General features: G+C 36.3%; 1 protein-coding gene across 2 annotated transcripts in view; it reads right to left on the bottom strand.

Moving 5' to 3' along the window:
• The window catches only part of UBE3C (ubiquitin protein ligase E3C), a 70,701-nt gene that overhangs the window by 27,750 nt on the left and 22,064 nt on the right, over window positions 1-20,887 (bottom strand). The window contains exons 11-17 of one of the 2 annotated variants that reach the window (XM_059839703.1): window positions 13,811-13,897; window positions 13,032-13,189; window positions 12,244-12,476; window positions 8,368-8,472; window positions 7,247-7,334; window positions 3,829-3,926; window positions 458-590 (exon numbers count right to left, since the gene is read on the bottom strand). In XM_059839703.1, the coding sequence (XP_059695686.1) occupies window positions 458-590; window positions 3,829-3,926; window positions 7,247-7,334; window positions 8,368-8,472; window positions 12,244-12,476; window positions 13,032-13,189; window positions 13,811-13,897 (902 nt within the window). The remainder of the gene's footprint in view (window positions 1-457; window positions 591-3,828; window positions 3,927-7,246; window positions 7,335-8,367; window positions 8,473-12,243; window positions 12,477-13,031; window positions 13,190-13,810; window positions 13,898-20,887) is intronic. The other variant, XM_059839708.1, reaches the window with a different exon arrangement.

Here is a 20,887-nt window from a genome sequence, read left to right as displayed (position 1 = left end):
ATAAAATATTGTGAGTGCAAGATCACACAGATTCACACAAACATGTGATTTAATTCAATGTAGTAAAATTTATAGTACTACATCCCATCATTAAAAAGAGCCCTGCACTATTTTCAGACACATTGTACCAAGCAAATCCTGCTCACTCCATATGTATTTATTGGCCAAGACTACCAAAGCAGATAATATCTAATGAATTATACAAAAAAATATTTAAATTACAGTTATTTGGACAAGCAAATGGGAAGAAAAGCACCATAAAAAGAGGGTGTAAAGAGATCATTTAGACTGCAATAATCAGAAAGAATTACTTCTGTAAAAATAGGGAAATTTAACTTTTAAGAACTTTCACATCTCAGAGCTGATACACCTACAGCATACCAGTCAAATAAGCAAACATAGAACTACATGGTATGAACAATAAAGTGTTGTAACAAGCTGATAACTGCAAACCTACCATTCTCAGGAGAAAGTTTATCATAAGCATCCTCATAAATATAATTTCTTCTGATAGTGACATTAATTCCATCCAAAAATGGCCCATCTCCTTGAACTTCTTGTTTATCAGCATAGATCAGTCTTTGAAAAATCTGTTTAAATGAGTGAAAAGAGCAATTATGTCATTGTGCAGATCTAAATATTCAATGAGAGACGGTTATTCACTACTGTTACTGTCCTTTGAGCTGCCTGCGGCACTCACTTTCAAGTTATTTGTCTTCTCTCTCACAGAGCTGCAGAAACTTAATACAGAGCCATGACCCATGGAAGGGGAGGAGGGGGACAGAAATGCAAAGAACTTTTCTGTGCTAAAATAACCTTCTCAGTTTTTTCTACATAAAGAAGCACATCTACAGACACTCAGCCAGTGCTTTCAGTTTCCTCTCCCTAACTTTCAGAGTTCTGAAACGCAAAGTATTCAAAAACAAATGAAAAAAGTCCCACAAGTATTTCACACACACACACAGGTTATTCTCAATGCTGGTAAATAATTTTTTGCTGCTGTTTGCAATGGTCAAGAACAATCTCAGTAATAAGAAAACAGGTACCAGTTCCCCTTGTATAAGCAGTGAACAAATAATTCAGATTAAAAGAATGGATATTACCACCATATTTAAAAAAAGAGCCAGAGCATCATAAAAATTCAAAATAATTATGCCAGGTGAAGCACAAATTGAACTTCACACTGTCCATTTTCAAGTCTTCACAAGAGGAACCTGTTCCACCGAGGAGTAACTGCAGCTCACTGTGTTTCTATGCCAAGATGTAGCATGGGAGGGGGGTTGTCTTATGTATAATAATATTCCCTCTATCCATGGAGTGTAGGTTTACTATATTCTCTCTTGCCATCTTTCCCATATTCAATAAATACTATAGCACATTTTCCAAGGGATATAATCTCCCAGTAATATGTCAGACCATTTTTTATTTAAGAACATTAAGTAAGAGTCTGCAGGGATTTTTAAAAACAACAAATTTACCATGAAAGAGGAAGTCTGACCACAGCAAACAAAGGTAGAATAAGGTCTCAAATCTACTGGTTTTATGTGCAGCTGTTGCTAGTGGAGAAGATGCTTTCCAACCAGGAAGACTACAGTACAGACAAAGAAGGAATCTTTTCTAAGGTACACAGCAGGAAAACAAGAGAAAATAGTCCTAAGATGCAGAAAAAGAAACAAGGGATGGCCATAAAGAAAAAAGTTCATAATGGGAGTGATTGGAAAAGGTTACAAGAGAGTTTGTGAAATCTCCATTTCTGGAGAGAGTCAAAACTCATCTGGACAAGTCCTTGTGCATGCTGACACAAGTTTGAAGTTATTCTTTTGTGAGGAAGGATGTGGAACAGAGTACCTCCAGAGGTCCCTTCTGATTATAAAACTGAAGGGACCTCTGGAGGTCCCTTCAGTTTTATAGCATCCAGACATGTAGTCACAAGCACTTTTTTTTATGTACAGAGTATGAGAATATGCTCACCAACACTCTCCTTCCTGAAGCAGCCCTAGATACAGTTTATTAATTACTGTTACCCAACTCTAGATGGAAAAAAATCACCTGGTATTACATCTCATAGAAAAACTCATTTTGTTACTGACTCTGACTCCCTAGACAACCCAATGTTCATGGATATGTTAGTCCTGAAAATGAGAACTCTAATGCACAACTGAAGCATTTGCAATGACTTCAGACAAACAAGCAAGGCTGACTGAAGCACACACCATGGAAGCAGCATCACCATAGGCAAGCTGACCAAAGTATGGCCTAAGGAGGTGAGAACCAAGGCACTGCTACAAATTGGATTAATTACCTCCCACTGACTGAAAGGTGCACCCCAACGTGCCTTAAGGCTGAAGGGGAAAACACTCCCTAAGGCCAGAAAGCTCAAGAGCCTACCACGGAACTGGACTCTGCAACTGCTTGTTAGAGTATCTGTTATCTGGTAAGTCAAGGTAAAAATGGCATGAGGAAGTCAGAAAATGAAAGGGCATATGGAACAACCCACACACACAAGGAGCATTGAGCTTACCATACTAAATTACAGAGCAATAGGCAGCAACTGACCACAAGGGAAAAAAAACCACCCTTATTATGGTCGTGGTATTTTCTTCCCTTATTGCAACTTGCTCTGTAGAGGCAGTGGGAGACTCCAAGGAATGCTGACTCCCACTATTATACAAAAAGGACTGTACACTCGTGTTCCAAAACACAGTGTAACAGGATCTCCTCTTTGAACTACAGAAGGTCAGTTGTAGCTTTATCCTTATCTCCAAGCTCTCATGCCATTGTTACTTCAGTTTTTGTGATAAAAGCACACAAGGTTCTATGAATTCCAATTCCAAAAAAAGCTTTATGAATTCCAAAAACATAACATGATGCATCCCAACACAGCTTTAAGAATTCCAGAGGTTGGAAGGCAGTGACTAAGTCATGATATAGAGATCCCTTCTTGAGATCAGTTCCTATCATTTCCCTGTAATCCTGGTGTGGCATTGCCATACAGTAATAAGATGTTTTGTTGGAACAGCTGTTTCATAGAAGCCTGAGAAAAACCCACGCATTTTCTACCAAAGCTGCCTGTCTGTTTTGACAAATAAAGACTGACTTTCCCTATGGAATTACTCCTCATTCCCTTGATGGTGTCTTGAAACGTAATATTTCCGGAGCAGTTTTGAAATAACTGATACTGTTGAAAAGTAACCCAGTTTTTAAAAAATGTGCTTAACAGAAAAAAAAAAAAGTTTTAAGCATATTAATGATTCAAGGTGAAATAGGTAATAGAACTAACAATTACATCTATAAAATCTCAAAAACATTCAAAAGCAAATCCAATCATTAAGTACAAGAAGTTTAAAGCTATACACTCTAGTAAAGTTCAGCTACTCAACTATGAATGCAGGAATTTAATCTGTAGGTGTTAATTTCCCAAAATGGAGATCCATAATCTCATATGGAGCAAACCCACCCAGTGCCCCTGAGTCCCCAGCTGTGACCCTGCACTCTGGTACAACACACACGGCCGGTGCTGTGCCACCACAAGAGGGTGCAATCATGTAGAGCCATCTCTGAGCCGGGACTGCAAACTGCTCTCAGCTGTCCTGGAATAAATGTTCCTAACTTCAATGCAAATATTATTCAGGGCAACATAAGCAGGAAAGGAAGAGAGAAGTCAATAACTTCAAATGTTCAGCTGCTGCATGAGCACTGCAGAAAAACAGTGCAGAATGCCATATCCTTCTGTAAGGAATCCATCCAGTTTCTACTCAACTGAGTGCTCTTTTTACACTTACTCAAAACAAAAACCACCAATTTCATATTAAATTAGAAATCAGGTACCTTTACTCTTTCTTCAAAAGGAACTACAAAAGGTAGCTCTGTCAGAATTGCAAGTTGTCGTTCTTCAGATACAGAAAGAGGTGCTGGTTCCAAACCCACTTAAAACAGAAATAATAATTTTAAAAATTTTGAAAATAACATCTTTTTAAACAATTTATTTTGTATCAAGTGACTCAACCTACTTTGTATAAAAATGCATACATTAAAATAGTTTATTTACTACATACTCACTCAAAGCCTTACCTTTACTTAAACATTAGTTGCTACAGGTAAACTGGAATATAAGTAGTGAAAACACACAAAAACAAAATGCATATAAAAATATGTACTTCTGTACCTCTATTTTATTCAGAAAAAAAATCTCCTTATTGACATTTCAGCTTAGGAGTTAGGAAAACATGCACGATAGAAGACTATTAGTAACTGTGATTATTTAGAATTTTCATTGCAGGAATATACAATATTCCTGTTCTCACACTCAGAATAGTTTACAGTTATTGTGCTTTCAACTACATAATCTACTTTCAATCAAGTTGTTTTAGGTTAAAACCTTAAGAATTAAACCAAATCTAAGGAAATCAACAGAAAGGTAACATTTATTTCAGTGAGTTTGCTCCTCTAACAGCAAAGTCACAGAGACCACATTAAATCCCAGTGACTGCAGAAAACAATGAAAACATCATCAAGAACCTGTAAAATGTATTTAAGACAAAAATCAGAGAGGAATTGAAGCCACAGCAGAGAGGTTCACTCAGGCAGCTCCCAAACTACTGTGCAGCTCTGTTGAACTCACTCACAGGGTATTTTTAGGAAACAACTCAACTTTTGGTGATGCAGAGCAGAAATTACAATCCTGCTCTAACTTTATGGGAGGAAACTCAGCTGGTGAGCACATATCTGACTGTAAATTAATTAAGTGCAGCCAGTATTGCTCACTGATGAGCCACTGTGGCCAAAGGTCCACCTGACTTCAGCCTACAGAGGTCACAACACCCACAGCTCCTTGATTGTTTCATTTTCATGTTTAATAGCCACCTCTCTGAAGAAAGACTCCAGAGCCTGGACAATCCATAGAGTGTATTACAAAATAAGTAAATGCTTCATGTCATTACTCTGTCTGCAAGTTTTTGATTACAGTTTCAAGGTTTCTTCCTCGGCTTCTACCCATGGTGACAAGCATCTTCTGCAATCTTATGGACTGAACACTTCAATGTTCTTTTTTGTTTTTTATATCCTCAAAGCACTTTAAGTAGGGTTATTTTAAGCACCAATTTAAGAGGATATGACCCTAAACATCACTAATCTTGATATATATTCATTGGGAGCAGGTTTCAACATTGTAAGCCTTTGGAATTTCTGACAAAATGCTGATTTGTGATTATCTTTAGTTTACTGAGTAAACATTTTTAATTAAAGTCAGTGTATGAAGCCAATTAAGCTAACAGTTAAAATCATTTTAAATGAAAAGTGCATGTACAGCAAAGGTAAACCACTACATGACTTCGACAGTTCAATTATTTCAGTCAATTAGTCAATTTTATCTGCATTTCTCCATCACAGCTTCTTTCTTTAGAGAGAAATATGGGATGGAGTCATCAATACAGAGGGCATTTAGAACTCACAAGTCTGCCATTTAAGTAAATGAAAAAGCACAAATAAACATGGCCATATGTGATTCAGCAGTACTTTCATGCTAATTGGCTTTAATCCATATGGAGTCAAGAGGGATTAAACAAGTCATGTGCACAAGGTTACCTGCTTGTTTTCACACATTCATGTTGACTGCATTTTCTTTTTAGCCTGACTTCGTATGAAAATGAGGTTTACATGAACACACTGTACCATCTTTCCTCCAACACGCCTTTTGAGTTCATCAGCTAAACTTCAACTTTGACAGAGAATAGATTCAAAAATACCAAGTACTGTGAAAATTTTCAACAGACCAGAAAGGAGAAATTCCTTCAGCAACCTGAATGCAGGCACAGCCAGGAGAGCAGTGCTCAGTGTGCCAGCTCACCTGGAGCCAGCCAGGAAAAGGAGGGCACACAGCTGCTCACACCAGCACAGTACAGGCATTTCTCATCCCCCAGCTGCCCACAGCAGGAGAGGCAAGAAATAGAGGGAACTGGGGGCATCTGGGGAAGGAAGACCTGGAAGAGAGCTCAAGGTAGTGTAGGTGTGAGGGCAAGGAGAGCAAGAAAATGTGGAAGTGATAAATGTGGAATAGGTTTGGCAGTGGAGAACATCCAGACAGTATAAACAGCTGTGGAGAGTCATGTAGGTCAGTGAAAGAAACAAGGATTGCTGATGTGGAGAAGTGGTGACTTCCAAAGAAAGAAATTAACTGGAAAAATATCTAATCAATAATCCTCAGCAGTACTTGAACTGAGCCAACTAGTTATCATCTGGCAACTACACTAATAAGGTAATCAAAATAAACTTTTACCATCATAGCTACTCAAATAAAAATTATCACTAGAAGTCTTTAGGTTTCAACCCTGGCCAAAGCTTTTAATTCTGTATAACCCTACAGCAGCATTCAAAGGCTACAGTCTCTCCATGATCTACTAGATCTGGCTAAACTAACACAAGCAGATTGCATCATCTTGAAAGAGAGCAAGGACTCCTGTAGATTAATCATTTTGCTGCTGAAAGGCCCCATTTTAAATTCATTATTAATTCTGCACAAGTGCCAGTAATTTAATGATTATTTTACCTGATCACAGGGAGGTAAAATTCTAGAATAGTGAAGCTGAAAAGGTATGAAAAGCTGGAAGAAACAGCCTGTCTACATGAGAAAGCATATTGCAATAATCTAGTGTAAATTTACACTGGCTGCTAAGTTTGTCCCATTCTCTAATCTTTCTCTGCAAGTTCCATAAAATCCTGATATTTTGAGTACTTCAGAGGTTTACATTTCTGCCTTATCTAATTAGACACAATATTTATAAACAGGAATTCGTATTTACCATACAAAGGCTGTTTGTTACAGTTTAACACATAACAAAAATGTTTCTTTATAGTATACAGTAAAAGCAAAATCTCAAGGCTTTACATCTCCTGCAACTGTATTAATTTTCTGTTCTATGCAACTGCCTTTTATATATATTAATACATTATTTTAAAAACACATCATTTCTCCACCTCATCATTTCCCCTCATCAATGCCAGGGGAAGCTTGAGCAGGGAAATTATTAAATTAAATAACATTACTTATTATAAAGATTTACACACATGCATACAAGTACACAATTTTTTAAATTATCTCAACCAAAATTATGAAATATTGTCTTGCTTTTGGTTAGCAAGATTTTACTACAAAATACTCAACTGCATTCTAGAAAAGACAGATTTCTTTGCATAAGGCAATCTCTTATTTTGACTTAGCACAGCTGGAATTGCATGGACAGTGTCTTACCATCCAGAGTGGACTGCAGTGGTCCTATTCTCCCCATCCTCCTGACTCTCCAGACGTGTCTGGCTGATGGCACATACAGCTGTGTGACCTCACAAATTAACAGGATTTCACAGTTAAACAGGACTAATTACACATTATAATTTACCGCTGCATACTAAATACACAGAGCTGTCACATGCAGGAGTGTGTCTGAACGCCTTAATTCACAGAATGACCAGGTTGGAAAGACCTTAAAGATCACTGAGTCCAATCCAGCCCCAACACCTCAACTAAGCCCTGACACCCAGCGCCACATCCAGGCTTTGTTAAACACATCCAGGGATGGTGACTCCATCACCTACCCAGGCAGGCCTTTACCCTTTCTGTAAAAAACTTTTTCCTAATATCCAACCTATATTTCCCTTGATGCAGCTTGAGACATCTTCATTTCTGCTGATCCCTCCTTACACTTGTGCCTTACGGGAGAGCTGCACAATTAACAACAGTACAATATAAATTCCCTGTATTCAAAAATACCACACGACGTTACATTCAGTTTTGGTATTTAGGACACTAGACAAGCCGACTTTGAATTTTGAGATATCAAATATTCTGTTTGTTTTGTACTGAGCATGTGTCATGATTCAAAATAATCTAGTCCACAGCAGGTATTAGCTTTTCTTTTTGCACACACATACATGCTTTTTGAGATCAATGTCATTTTTTTCAAAAGCTCTTAGGAAAAAAAAAGTCATTTCTAGGTGAGGTAAGTACAGAAAATGCTCCTGAATTCTGGAAGAAAATCTTCCCCATTATAGAGCAATTCTTTCATTTAGCATTCTTACTATGAGAAGATACAAATAAGTGCTACCAGATTTCCCTTTCTCCTCTGCTATAAATGCCAATTATTTACACTCTTGCATTGTAGGCCAAATTCACCTTTATGGATTGGAAATGTGCTTTAACATCCAAGTTTCTTAACAGATGCAAGACTCTTACATTAGAGAAAAGCAACATTATTCTGCAGTTTAAACCATACAATCTGTGCAACATCAACATCACCAATACTGTCAGGAATCAAAGACTTTACCACTGAAATTTTGGCACCTGTGGGGCATTGTGGAAAAGGATATGACTCTTACCTTATCTGCTTTAATGTTTTCTTGTTCTGAAAGCCAGTGATTTGGTGGACAGAAATTTCTCCTTGTATCCCTAGATTTCAACATTTTCACTAAGTTTGTGATTACCTAGGGGTCAGAAACACATACATTCAGTATACATTAAGCATTGTGAATGGAATTACATAATTCACAAAGCAAAAGCTTTTTTAAAAAAATCAGTAACATATAAAATTGCCACTTATTTTTAACTCACAAAAACTTGCTGTTACACTTAAATACCTTGGAATGAAATTAAGTAATCATGGCTCACTTGCAAGACATCAAAAAGCTTGGCTAATTAATGTCTCATTCCAAAATCTAGGAACCAGGACTACACAGGATTTAGCAGTACTGCACACCTGGAGTGCTGCACTCCAGTTCAAGGAAGCCCAAACAAATCATTATCAACATTAAACTACTTATTTAAAGAAAATAACACCAAATCAAGTATACACACAATGTATATTAATATTAGGTATGTATATATTGTTCTTTTCTCTTCCTAGCAAAACTGAAATGGCTGAGAAAAAATTGTTCTCATGGTGTCTTTGCAATCTTAGTGTTTTTCCAGGAAGTTTCCTCCAATCCAGAGAAAAAAAAAAAAAAAGAAAAAAAAAAAAGGTAAAGAAACCAAGCTAACAAATTCTCCACCTCAAGCAGAACTGCCATACACAGCTGCATGCCTTCTGTCCAAAGCTGAATCAAGTTCACCCACCACTACATAAAACATAATTAAGTGGAATCAATACAATAGTAAATTACTAGGCTAAAAAGACATTAGCACTGCAACAATGAACAGCCATCTGTTTGGCAACTTCAAAGTACAGCAGCAGAAAAATGAGTACGAAAAAAAGTGTACACTGAGTTTTTCACAGAAATAATCTTGCTAAAACACAGTCTTAATAGACAGGTGTCAACAGTAACAAAGTTCAATGGGCCTTCTAAAGGATTCTGGGTCTAGATGCTACACAAAAGAGCTTTTAACATCCAGTTTTTAAGGTAATGTCTTTATTCAAGACAGAATAAAGAATGCTATTAAGTGAACTGTCTGATTACATGGGAATTTTCATCACCTTGCCCTTATAAAATTCAGTGCAGGTTACATGAATCACTGAAGCTCTCTGGTCCCATTATCACTGTAAGTGAGGCAAATGTTTTTAAAAACAAAAATAAAATCAGAAGAGACTATCCACATGAAGGCCATGAAAATACAGTATTTTACGACCAGCTAAAGAAACCTTAAAGGAGGCTGAATCAGATTAGGTGAAATTGGAGTTTCTCCTGCAGAATGCATTGGTATTGAGAACACTAACCCAGCTGCCACCCCAACTCAGCATTCCTTTGTAAAAAATTTCATAAGTATGTATTCCATGGAAAGGGAAGATGTACTACTATAAAAAATTATTAAAATGGGGATTTCTTTCCAATAAAGTGTCCAATGAAAGTGGCATTTAAAACTAAAATTCAGCAAAATTAGAAACTTGACTACACAGGATTAATTCAAGATAGTGAAATAATTCTTTTGTTTAACAAAATCCATTTTCTTATACTCATAACTTAAGATTTTCTGTGGAATCTGTAACAGTTGACTATACTACTCATCATTCTACAAACCAGAAATGGGGGATTCTGTTAAATGAAGACATTTGCACATGTAAATCTTAGCAAAGACCTCCAATCTGTTAGCAAACATGCACATCATTGCCAGCAGCCTCCCTGTTACCAGATTTACCATTACCTTGCAGAAGTAAAGCCTGTATTTGCATGTATGTGTTTTTACATACATAATTTCATTCACTTCATATATACACATATGTATTTCACTAGACACCAGAGACATGGGAAATATGCAAAAGAAGTGAGGAGTTAAAAGAAGAAAGAGAAATTAAAAGTACAGATGATAAGGAAGGAATGTGCTTCCTTCCACCAGCAGCTTGCAAAAGCTTTAGCAAAGATAAATCCCATAGATTATATAGATATATTTGACATAGTGCAAAAGAAAGAAAAGGCAGTTTCGACTTGAATTTACAATGAACTACTTTAGCTTTGTTTTAATGATTTGGAAGAAGGTACTGCTGCCTGCTTCAAAAGGAAGCAACTTTTTGAAGTGGCTGTCAGGAAAGACTCAGAGCGATACAAAGGATTCTTCCTGATGACATTAACTTTAGCCACATTCAAATTTTATCTGTAACAACAAACATGCTTCTACAGAAGTAAACAAGGGAAGCTTTGCTATTATCTTCTTTTTGGGGTAGAACTGGAGCCTTCCAGATACCCTCAAGATCTATATTTACAATTCAGCTGATGGAAGACAACCCTGGCTCCTTAACATAGTAAGCGTACACCCAGTTTTGACAGTTCCACTGCAAGTTTAATTTCAGACTGACAAAGTGGGACAAAGTAACTCAGAACTTTACAACTCTCTGAACTGCAAAATATGATCAAATTCGCGTGAAATCCACCAACTTACACAAAGACTGATTAAGCATAACAAACTAAAGCAAACGAAAAGGAGGCATGATACAAGCTGTATGTATAAAAATACCCCTGGTCTGACATCTTTCTCAGAAAAAAACACATATTGGGGGTTTCATTAGTGACCTTTAAATCAAAAGTTTATTTGGCAATTTAAAGACAAGTAATTAAATTATATTGTGCAAACATATATTAGATCAATCTGTGCAAATTACAGATTCAGTGGTGCATTAGGACTGTATTCAATGCAATCAAAACATTATCAGTTACTCTCACTGCTATTAATGCTTATGCTCATAAGTGAAATGTGTTGTAAAATCAGGCAGAATAGGCTGGATAGAGGCTACCTAAGACTTGTAGAATGAATAAGCAGTCCTTAATTAGCCCATCAGGTTAAGTGCAAGCCTTAATGGGCCTTTCCTAAAGTCTAGCATGACATCTTTCTCCAAACATGGCCAAGAAGAAAGTTCCATTAGCAATATTAATACAAGCTTAGTTGATCATTTTCATTCAATTAACTTCTTTCAATTAAATAGATAGCTTGACAAAAGCAGTGATAAAAGACCTGAAGGGACAGCTGATGACTCGAACTGAACATTAGTGTGCGAGAGGTCGCCAGTATTAAACAGACTGTAAATCTAGCATTCAATTTGGAAAATGCATTTCTTCTGCTCCCACTTCTTTAATGAGCAATTTTAGCTGACTAGATGTGTTTGCTGCAGAATTTTCATGACAAGTCAAGCACTCCTTTTTTTCAGCAACAGTTATATCAGGGTTTTTTTCTGCCAACGTTTTCAGCTTCTCTTAACTCATGTCTTAGCTAGGATGCCACGGATAAAACCAGCAGAAAAACACTGGTAGATATCCAGAAAGAACATATATTAAATTCATATTTGCTAAGCCAGATTCACCTTCCCTTTAGTATTCCAGCAAACCCAAACTGAGGAACACCAACAGTTTTTAGGAGAATACAAAAAAAACCAATACAGCATGGTACTGGTATGGTGAAGTCTCTAATACAGAAGCACCTGATAATCATTAGATTTTGTTAGAATTTCACACCTATACAAAGTTATGACAACATGCTTAAGCACCTTGGTTAATGGGAGTCCAAGTTAAACCCCATATTTTACACAGTAACTGTTTTATAAACAAGACAAGCAAGAAGAAAATTAAGAGTTGACAGAAAGAAAAAAAAATTTTTATAGTTATCAGTATTAAACTACTTGAAGTTTAGCATATATGCCAAACAGCAATCTTCCCAAATCCATATTCCTTGCTGCAACAGCAATAAAATTACAGGAAAAAAAAATCTAATTTCATATCTTCAGCAGAATCATTAAAATTTTATTCAGCTATGTTCTGAAAATTGACACAATTTACCTTGAATAACTGAATCCACCTTTTCTGTTCTGTCTGTATACATTGTTGCATTTCTGTGTTTTTAGTTACTCCAACACTTCGGAAGGCTGCAATATATTCCTCACGAACCTCTGGCTTGGTTTCTGGGTAAGCCAACTTGATGATTCCTAGACACGCATCTCGAAGGCAGCGGGAGAGTATTACAAGCTCTTCTAGTGTAAAAGGCATCATTGATGATTGTCTTTGACCTACAACTACATGAAACACAAGCTTAAGTTTCCTTAAATGACTTTTAAAAACCCTAATTATTTCATTCAACCTTAACATTCACACACATAATCTAAATGTAGAGAAAAGAAACATCACCCAAAAAAAGAATGAATAAACATTTAGAAAGGAGATCAAATCCTGGGATTGTGTACGGTCACAATTATTTTAATTACAATATCCCCTTGATCTCTTTTGTCATTCTTGCTATGTTAAATTTACACATTAAACTACAGGTTCAGTCCAGAATAAGTTCACTCTCTTCACTAAATCATTAAAAGTTATCATGATTAAGAACTTCCATATCAGGCCCTGTGTAAAGCTAGGGTTCCCAAGGTGCAGACCATTAATTTTTCTCTCTTTTTTCTAAGTGCAATCACCATAAAAGAGCCAGCTGACAGCTGAGTGCTCAGGGGACCATCAGCAAGCCAGGCCAGAAGATCCTTCCTCCCAGATGTCAGCAAATCATTGCCCAGGGAGCCCCCAAGCCTCACACAAAAACACTTTACAAAGTACTGCTATTTAGCATGTTTGAAACTCACCTTCTATTGGGTCACCAAAGAATTCATTATCATGAATAGAAATAAGTGAGTGACTAAACAAAGAACTGAAAAGGTAGAAGAGAGGGATAATTCGGCTGGAGTCCTCTAAAGACATTGGAGAGCCTCTTGAAATCACTTGAAGGAGGGGCACCATAGACCTTAAAATACAAAATGCAGTGTAAAAGAGAAGGTTAATAAAATACTCTATGATAGCACTGCCTTCAGCATTCTAGTAAAAGAAAGTGGTAGTAGCTCCAACAGCAATATAACAATGGTGTTTTCAGTTAAATAATTATTGTTTCCAATTCCTGGAAAATAAGGAAAATAACCTCATAAGTTCTTGTCCCTGGTACCTCAGTGTCTGCATGACAAATTAACTAATACAGACTGCAGATACTTTGGAGACTCAAAGCAAAAAGAATAATCCTCTGCATGTCAGCACTGAACACATCTGTAGGTCCAGTGCCTCAGCTCCCAGGAAAGTGCTTCTGCCACCATCTATTTCTGGACTAGTCAGAGCATGTGAGATAAAACCCACAACACTGGGGATGAACCACCTGGAGCTTCAGTGTTTGTTACACTGATGCTTGTAAGCACTGCAAGAACTACAAACAACTCATTTTAAATAAGTATTTTTTTTATTCTGTCTGATTTCCAGGATTTGGCTCAGTTTTATGAAATCACAGGAGTTAACCATACCTCTAACTGTCCCATTCCCTTTCTACTAGGTATGTTCTATTTTAACAAACAATCAGTTCCAGAAATGGTACAATACATACCCTGTAATCATCCGTGTAGTCATTGAAGATATCAAATACCAAAGATGCCTCAGGAATCTGGCATTAAATGCTAAACTATAAAGAAGCCTGCAAGAAGAAGTTAAATTAATTGGGTTTTCCAAAATACTCACAATTCACAAAACGTTTCTATAAGAACTTTCCAGTCAAGCATTTCTCAGAAATAAGCAATTTAAATTTACTTTTTCCACATGAAAAATCTTATTCTGATCAAATATGGTAAAAGCCCCAAAAACTGACAACTGAGTATATAAAACCTTATACCAAAAAAACCGTTTTCATTATCTCAGCAACAAACCCTACAATATAAACCCACATTTCCAGTCTTTTGCTGAATTAAACATATATTAATAAAAATAACATAACACTCAATTAATGATCTGGGACCTTTTAAATTCTAATATAGAAAGCTACACCAAAGTAATTAATAGGCCAATTCTGTGGTTCTTCTGACAGTAACAAACATAGCAATTTTTTGGAGAAGGTAGATTAAAATACCTTCATTTGTGTCAGAACTACAGCAATTTTACTGATATACTCAGCTTGACAGAGAGAAATAGAACATCAATGGAACAATGTCAGGACTGCTACATGTACACTAACCCATCTGCAGACTGAAAATTGTTTATGGTTGGAAAATTTCTTACTAGTTTGTAAAAGTAAATGTGTAATTTTACAAGCCAGTTATACACAGGACTGACTTTAACCACATTACTTCACACATGATTACACTATCAAAAACTTTTTATAGAAATGAGAAATAAAAAGCTTCCTGAAACTAAAAAGTCATCCTTAGCATAATTTCTTCCCTTTGCAGGAAACAACAAATGAGACGTAACCATTTGAAACAATGTCCTCTAGGAACCAAACTGGATTTCACTGACCAAACAGTCATTTTTGCAGGTATCAAAGAATAGCATTCAGTTAATTTTTCTAGATGCTACTTTCCTAGGTCTCCTGATTCCTATTAGGGAGTAAGTAAAATAAATACTGGGATCGACAGCTCTCAGTGACCAATAGTATTGCAACATCAAAATTCTCTGTGACCAGGCATACAAGGGATAGGAGGCTGGGAAATGGGAACAGGGAGGGGAGACTACCTGCTGCCAGAAAACAAAGTATTTAGCATGGACCACATGGAAATTAAAATTTGCCAGGTGGCAAAAAGGAAAAGAAGCACACAAATCATTAGAGAAAAATAGTAAAATACCAATAAGGGCTTAAAAACATTGGAGAATGGTTTAACTCCCACACAAGAACACCTACACACCCTCTGCAAAGACCCCTGAGTCCTGGCTGGCTGCTCCTCCTGCTGCCTTCCCAAAAGCAGAGCCTCAATCCTGAGCCCACAGCTGGTCCCTTCCTCGGGCTCCCAGCTCACCTGCATCCCCCAGACCCAGCTGCACAGACAGCATCTGGGCTGGGATACAGCAGCAGGAAGCAGGCAGAACTCCTCACTGAGCACAAAGGATGGTTTCACAGGTACAGGGAGTTCTGGAAATAGACTGGGGCCATGCAGAAAAATGGGAAATGAAACAAGCAGCCTTAAGTTTGCAGTGTGCCTCTTTGAATTTTAAATGCAGAGATCATTACATTTAAAAAGAGTTGGGAGCTTTACTTATTTCAAAGAAATTGCACATTGGGAACATTACCAAGTCCAAGTCAAATTTGAAGAAACTGCAGTAATGCCAGCTTAAGATATGCTTTGCTGTTATATTAAATTCTACTTTAACTATGTGGTTTTTGAAAAAATTCAACCTGAATTTGATACATGAGAATTCTATTCCCTTCTAAAGTCACATTATTTTGACATTTGGCAAAAATTACGCATTAACATGTAAGGACAGCCTTACCATACCTAGCTAATTTAGAATAAGGATTTGTATTTTAATGTTTAAAATATATGAAAGATAGCACAGATGTCTTGGTTTCTGAAACAAGAAATTTCCTTGGTGACCTTCAGTTTTCAGCCTCATATTTAAAATGAAAAGTAATTTGGCACCTTGCCTTCAGGTCTCATGCAGCTTCCACGTAAAAACTTGTTAATTTCTCAGTCATCCCTGGAAATTATGTAACAGTTTGAGCAGAAATGAACAAACATTATGGACAATGAACCTATCATAATGTAATTCACTTTTTCATATTAGCAATATTCAGCAGTAATGAAGGAGAAAAAAGGACAAACCTTAAGAGCTTATAATAATAACCTTTGCCTAAGTTTTAGCCATTTTTATTCCATATCCGTGATTCAGGCAGTCAATTGTAGCAACTGCTGTTTCATGGCTCAGATCCAGAAATGCTGAATTAATTCAACTTTCACATTTCCCTTTCCTGAAAATCTGCCTAAGTACAAAAATGCACATTAGGTAGAAAATGGCACCAATGGCCTGTTTCATTAATATGAAATAACTGTACCTATGAAGCAAATGAACTCATCTGCTCTAAAGCTTCCATTCTAAAGTTTCTGTGCTGTGACCAGAAAACAAACACAGAACTGGAAACTGAACAGAGAATGCTGAACTAGGCCATGTATTAAAACAGATCTGCATTGCTAGATTCACCTGAAATTTAATCCATTGCAAAAGTAAAGATGGCAGAAAAAAACAGCTACTTTCCCACTCCAAGTACAGAAACTGGCTTTCAAAGTTGAAAATGACAACTGTAACCAAAAAATACAAAAAAAGAAACACATCACAAAATGCAAGGATGACTTTGGAAAGCTACACAAAATTGGCTGTAATAAAGTTTCAATTTTTTGTTTCACACTGACAAAAAAAAAAAAAACACACTGTGAAAAGCAAAAATCAACTAAGTAAAAAAAAAAACCTTTGAGAATCAAAATAGGTCAAAATCTACTTTATTTGATCTTTTTCCTTGGCAGATAAAAGACGTTCATCTGTTTAAAAACAGCCTTTCCAGGTAGAGCTACATTAAAATGACACAGTGCAAAAATTCCTGATAAACTGCAAAAGAGTACAGGGATGGCTCATACATCCTGAGGAAAGAGCCTTATGAATCCACAAAGTTTAGAGATTAGCTAATATATATATATATACACATCAGGTTTTGAGTGTCAAAATAAAATAGTCTTGACCACTTTTTCCTTTAAAGAAAAAAAAAAAGCAAAAAAAAAAATCAGAAAAAGAACTAGAAAATAAAAAAAATTACAGACATTTTGATTTCTATGTAAACTTATAAAATCTAACTCAGGGGTTTCATTTTCAATATTTGCACTATTCTAAAAACAACCTAAGCAGTTGAAGTCTAAATTCCTCATATCTGGAGGTTTTGCATTTTCCTGAAAATCTCACTGAATGCCACCAACTTCTTTATTATGAGATCATTATACATGTTTTCTGTAATGGATTCATTAATAGATTTTCTGTAAAGTCTAATATTAAGATTTAGCATAGTTGTTTGGAAGAAACAAACAATTCTCTGCTACCAGAAAGGATAAACTTTTTTCAAGTGCAAAAACACACACTGCCTCAAACCTCAGGCTGTGATAGAGTTAAATTCACTTCAGTGATTCCTGTTAAGTATCAATTTTAATCATACCAAATTAAATTATCTGTTCCCAAAAGTAAGTACATAACGATCATTTATTTAGAACCTTGTTTCTCTCTCTAGGTATCTAATTGTCCACAAAGGCCACATGATTTATGTCTACTTGCCAGATTAGCATTTTGGGCACCTCTGGTTTAAAAAAAGTGTCAAATTCCTCCCGTGCAATGGGACAGATTAAATGACCCATTAAGCTTAATTTAGCTGAGGCACCACTACAAGTTAATTAGTTAAAGGCAAGATTTTCAGTCTAGGTCATAAATTGGGCTCAGTTTCCCACTGAGACCATTTAAGTTAATGAAGAGAACACAGCAGAATGAGAGGAGCTCATACAGCCTGCGACAGGTCACTGCTGCTGGGGCAGCAGATTCTGTCCCTGCTGAACTGTGAGGTGTCACAGGTATGAGACAGCAGCACAGCCATAGCTAAATGAACTGTCCTGATCTTTAGGCTGCTTTACGCTTCTACCTCTGCTTATACTCGACCATGAACATAAAGCAAAGCTTAAAAAAAGAAGATTAAAACTGCATTTGCAATGATGTTGGCTTTAAGAAAAACACAGCAGTGTCAGAATGCTGCCTAAAGAACCACCCCAGCAGCCCCAGGTAAAGCCTGGGTATCTCAGCACACATATGAACACAGCTGCTCCCATCACAGCAGAGTGGCATTTGCCGAGCAATGCTGAAGCACAGGCTAGGATGAGCAGTTTCAGTGACTAAGCAGCAGTGAGGAACAGGGACTGTGCAGCTGTTAACCCAAGGGGAGTGAACTCGGGGGCACCGGCCAGGCACTGACAGCGACTGACATCCCAGCACCAGCACAGCTAGCACCACCATTTAACACCCAGCTGAAATAAAAATGAAGTCTAAGGTACTAAATTACACCCCAAAATATCTTACAGAAATAGAATTTACTTATTTAAAGGATCAGTTTGATGAAAAAGTCCTGCAAGTCTCTCCAGAAGAACTACAGTCCAAGACACAAGTTCTCTTTCTTTTTTTTAACTGTTTTCAATAATATGTATCAACTTCATCATGAAAAGATTTAAGCAGAACTCTTAATAGCTCCTTTACAATCAGGTTTTTATTTTACACCTCTAATCCGGGTTACTGAACACAAGCTACAGGTTTTTTGTATTTGTATTTTCTACAGGTTTTTCTTATATTGTGACGTTCTTTTTTAATTTGGCTTGATTGCATATTTCCAGAATTATTTCAGAGTTCATCAAAATTCCTGATAACTAACCCAAAGCAATGTGGTTTTTTCAGTTATCTACCTGTGGATCCCACCACACTGTCTACAGCATCAGAAAATAACTTTACAGGCTTGCTCCTTTCAAAACTACATTATACTTGTGGGCATCTTGTTTTGGTCTTAGTGTCTGTTACAAAACCAAGAAAAATACTAAGTTGATTCAGCAACACCAGTGCTCCTAACATCACACAATATCACCATCATCAGTCGAATTAGAAAAGTACCAAGAAGCCTCAAGAAAAAAAAGCATTCAGCTTTAACAGAGTGACACAAGTCTATATTCTGAAATTCTCACCTTTGTCCAAGAAGGAAAAAAACCTCAGAACTATTAAAACAATACTGAGATATTTGTCATTTGCTCCCTTTAAAATCCTGCGTTGATCTTGGCTCAATTTTCTTGCTATTGAAAAAACTTTTTCAATTATTACTGTTTTACAATTATTTATCATCCCATTTTTCAGATTTAAAGCTTCTGTTTTTATCATTATTTTATATCACAGATGCATATGCTATTAAATAAAGTCTTTTTAACAACTCCTATTTTAAACCATTTGACCCAGTATGATTTCAAGCACAAAATAAAAGAGCACTATTAAGCTCTCAGAATGTATTAAAAATAATTTGAGATAAATTATTTTTGCTTAACTATTTCTACATGGTTTTATTAAGTAGATACACTTTACTCTGGATATTAAGTAAAAGTTTCAAAGCAAGTACAGCATCTTTCAAATGACTATCATTAAATTTGATAAAATTATTTGGGCATTAAAAAAAATCACCAGACAAAAAAACCTGAAACTTAATGACAAAATGTCTTTTAATTATCTTTTTAAATTCCACAAATAAGCATCATCTGTCCTGCAAAAATTATGTTTAGAATAGCTACGTAGCAACCTAGGCCACATCTAAAATGGAGAATAGGACAAAAGACTGACAGCTGCTGAAATGATGATCCCTGACAAACTCAGCACCTACAGCTGACTTCTAAGTCAGAACTAGTACTTAAATGTCTACTTTAATTTACCAAATATCTGTGTAAATTAAGTTCATTTTGACCACTAAAGTAATTGCACTGGTATCACTGACAGAAATCTTAGTATCTACTACTCATTTCTAAAATTCAGCTATTCAAAATTCACAATTTGTAAATTATTTTCTACTAGAAGATGCCAAGTAGAACTTTCATAACTCCTGAATGTATCCAATGTGTAAACAGCTTGTTATCACAAATAATTGCAAAGACCCAACAGAGCTTCTCAGAGGAAATAGATGCCATACTCCTACAATTAAAGTCGGGTGACTTCTTTATTCATTAAACACCCTTTTCCACATAGTTCACCAGCAAGCCTCCAGTCAAAGCAGTGATGCATTTAAGCTCAGTAATTACTATCCAAGGCAATGTACTACTTGCAACAATAAAGCTGGCAGACTAATTCAACTCTGCTATGATCTTCAGGTCTCACATCCTGCTCTAATGCAATTAGTCTACAAAGAACTAATTACCCTAATCGAGCAATCACAGTTTCACTGACATCTTACTTCCTCTAGCAGCTATAAACACCATTGGGCTAAGATAGCACCTAATTAGTTTTCTGTATCACTGTTTACAATGCAGTTTGAATTATGTTTACAACATTCCCTGAATACTTACTTTACTACCAGCAACTACATAGGTACTCCAAACTACTTGAACAAGAACAGTGTTCATACTTATGGGTCTCAGTCTGATAATAAAAAGGTCAAAAATCTTCTCCCCTTGTTCTGACATTTGTGGTTTGCAATCTTTGTAACAGAATACTGTACAAATGAACATGTCCTTTATTTTCATCTCAGGCGCCAAACCTTCCCCAAAACCCAACAATTTTCAATAGTTAGGAATTATTTTGATTTGTAGCAAGAGATTTTGGCATATACTAAAGAAGGGTGTGTACAAGCCGGTTTCAGTGCTCAGCTAGCCAGAGAGACTGGGGAATTCAGAGCACTGAATGTTTTAGAAACAAGGTAGTCCCATTTCTGCTAGAATGACACTCAACACTGCCTCTGAGCAAGGGAAGAGATAAAATGCTTACAAGAATCTTGAGAGGGCATAGTGAACAGCAAGAAAAGTAAGAAACAATAGACTCTTTGGTTTGCCTGGAATTACTGTTTAAATTCTGAAATTCTAATATATTTCAGCTAGTTGTAAAAGAAAACACAGAAAAAAACTCCACAAGGAATTTAAAACAAGTCTATCTAGGAAAA

Source organism: Haemorhous mexicanus, chromosome 1 (genome assembly GCF_027477595.1).
Source record: "Haemorhous mexicanus isolate bHaeMex1 chromosome 1, bHaeMex1.pri, whole genome shotgun sequence".
Taxonomy (NCBI): Eukaryota; Metazoa; Chordata; class Aves; order Passeriformes; family Fringillidae; genus Haemorhous; species Haemorhous mexicanus.
Note: the sequence above shows the minus strand (reverse complement) of the source record. Positions and strands in the feature narration are given on the sequence as shown.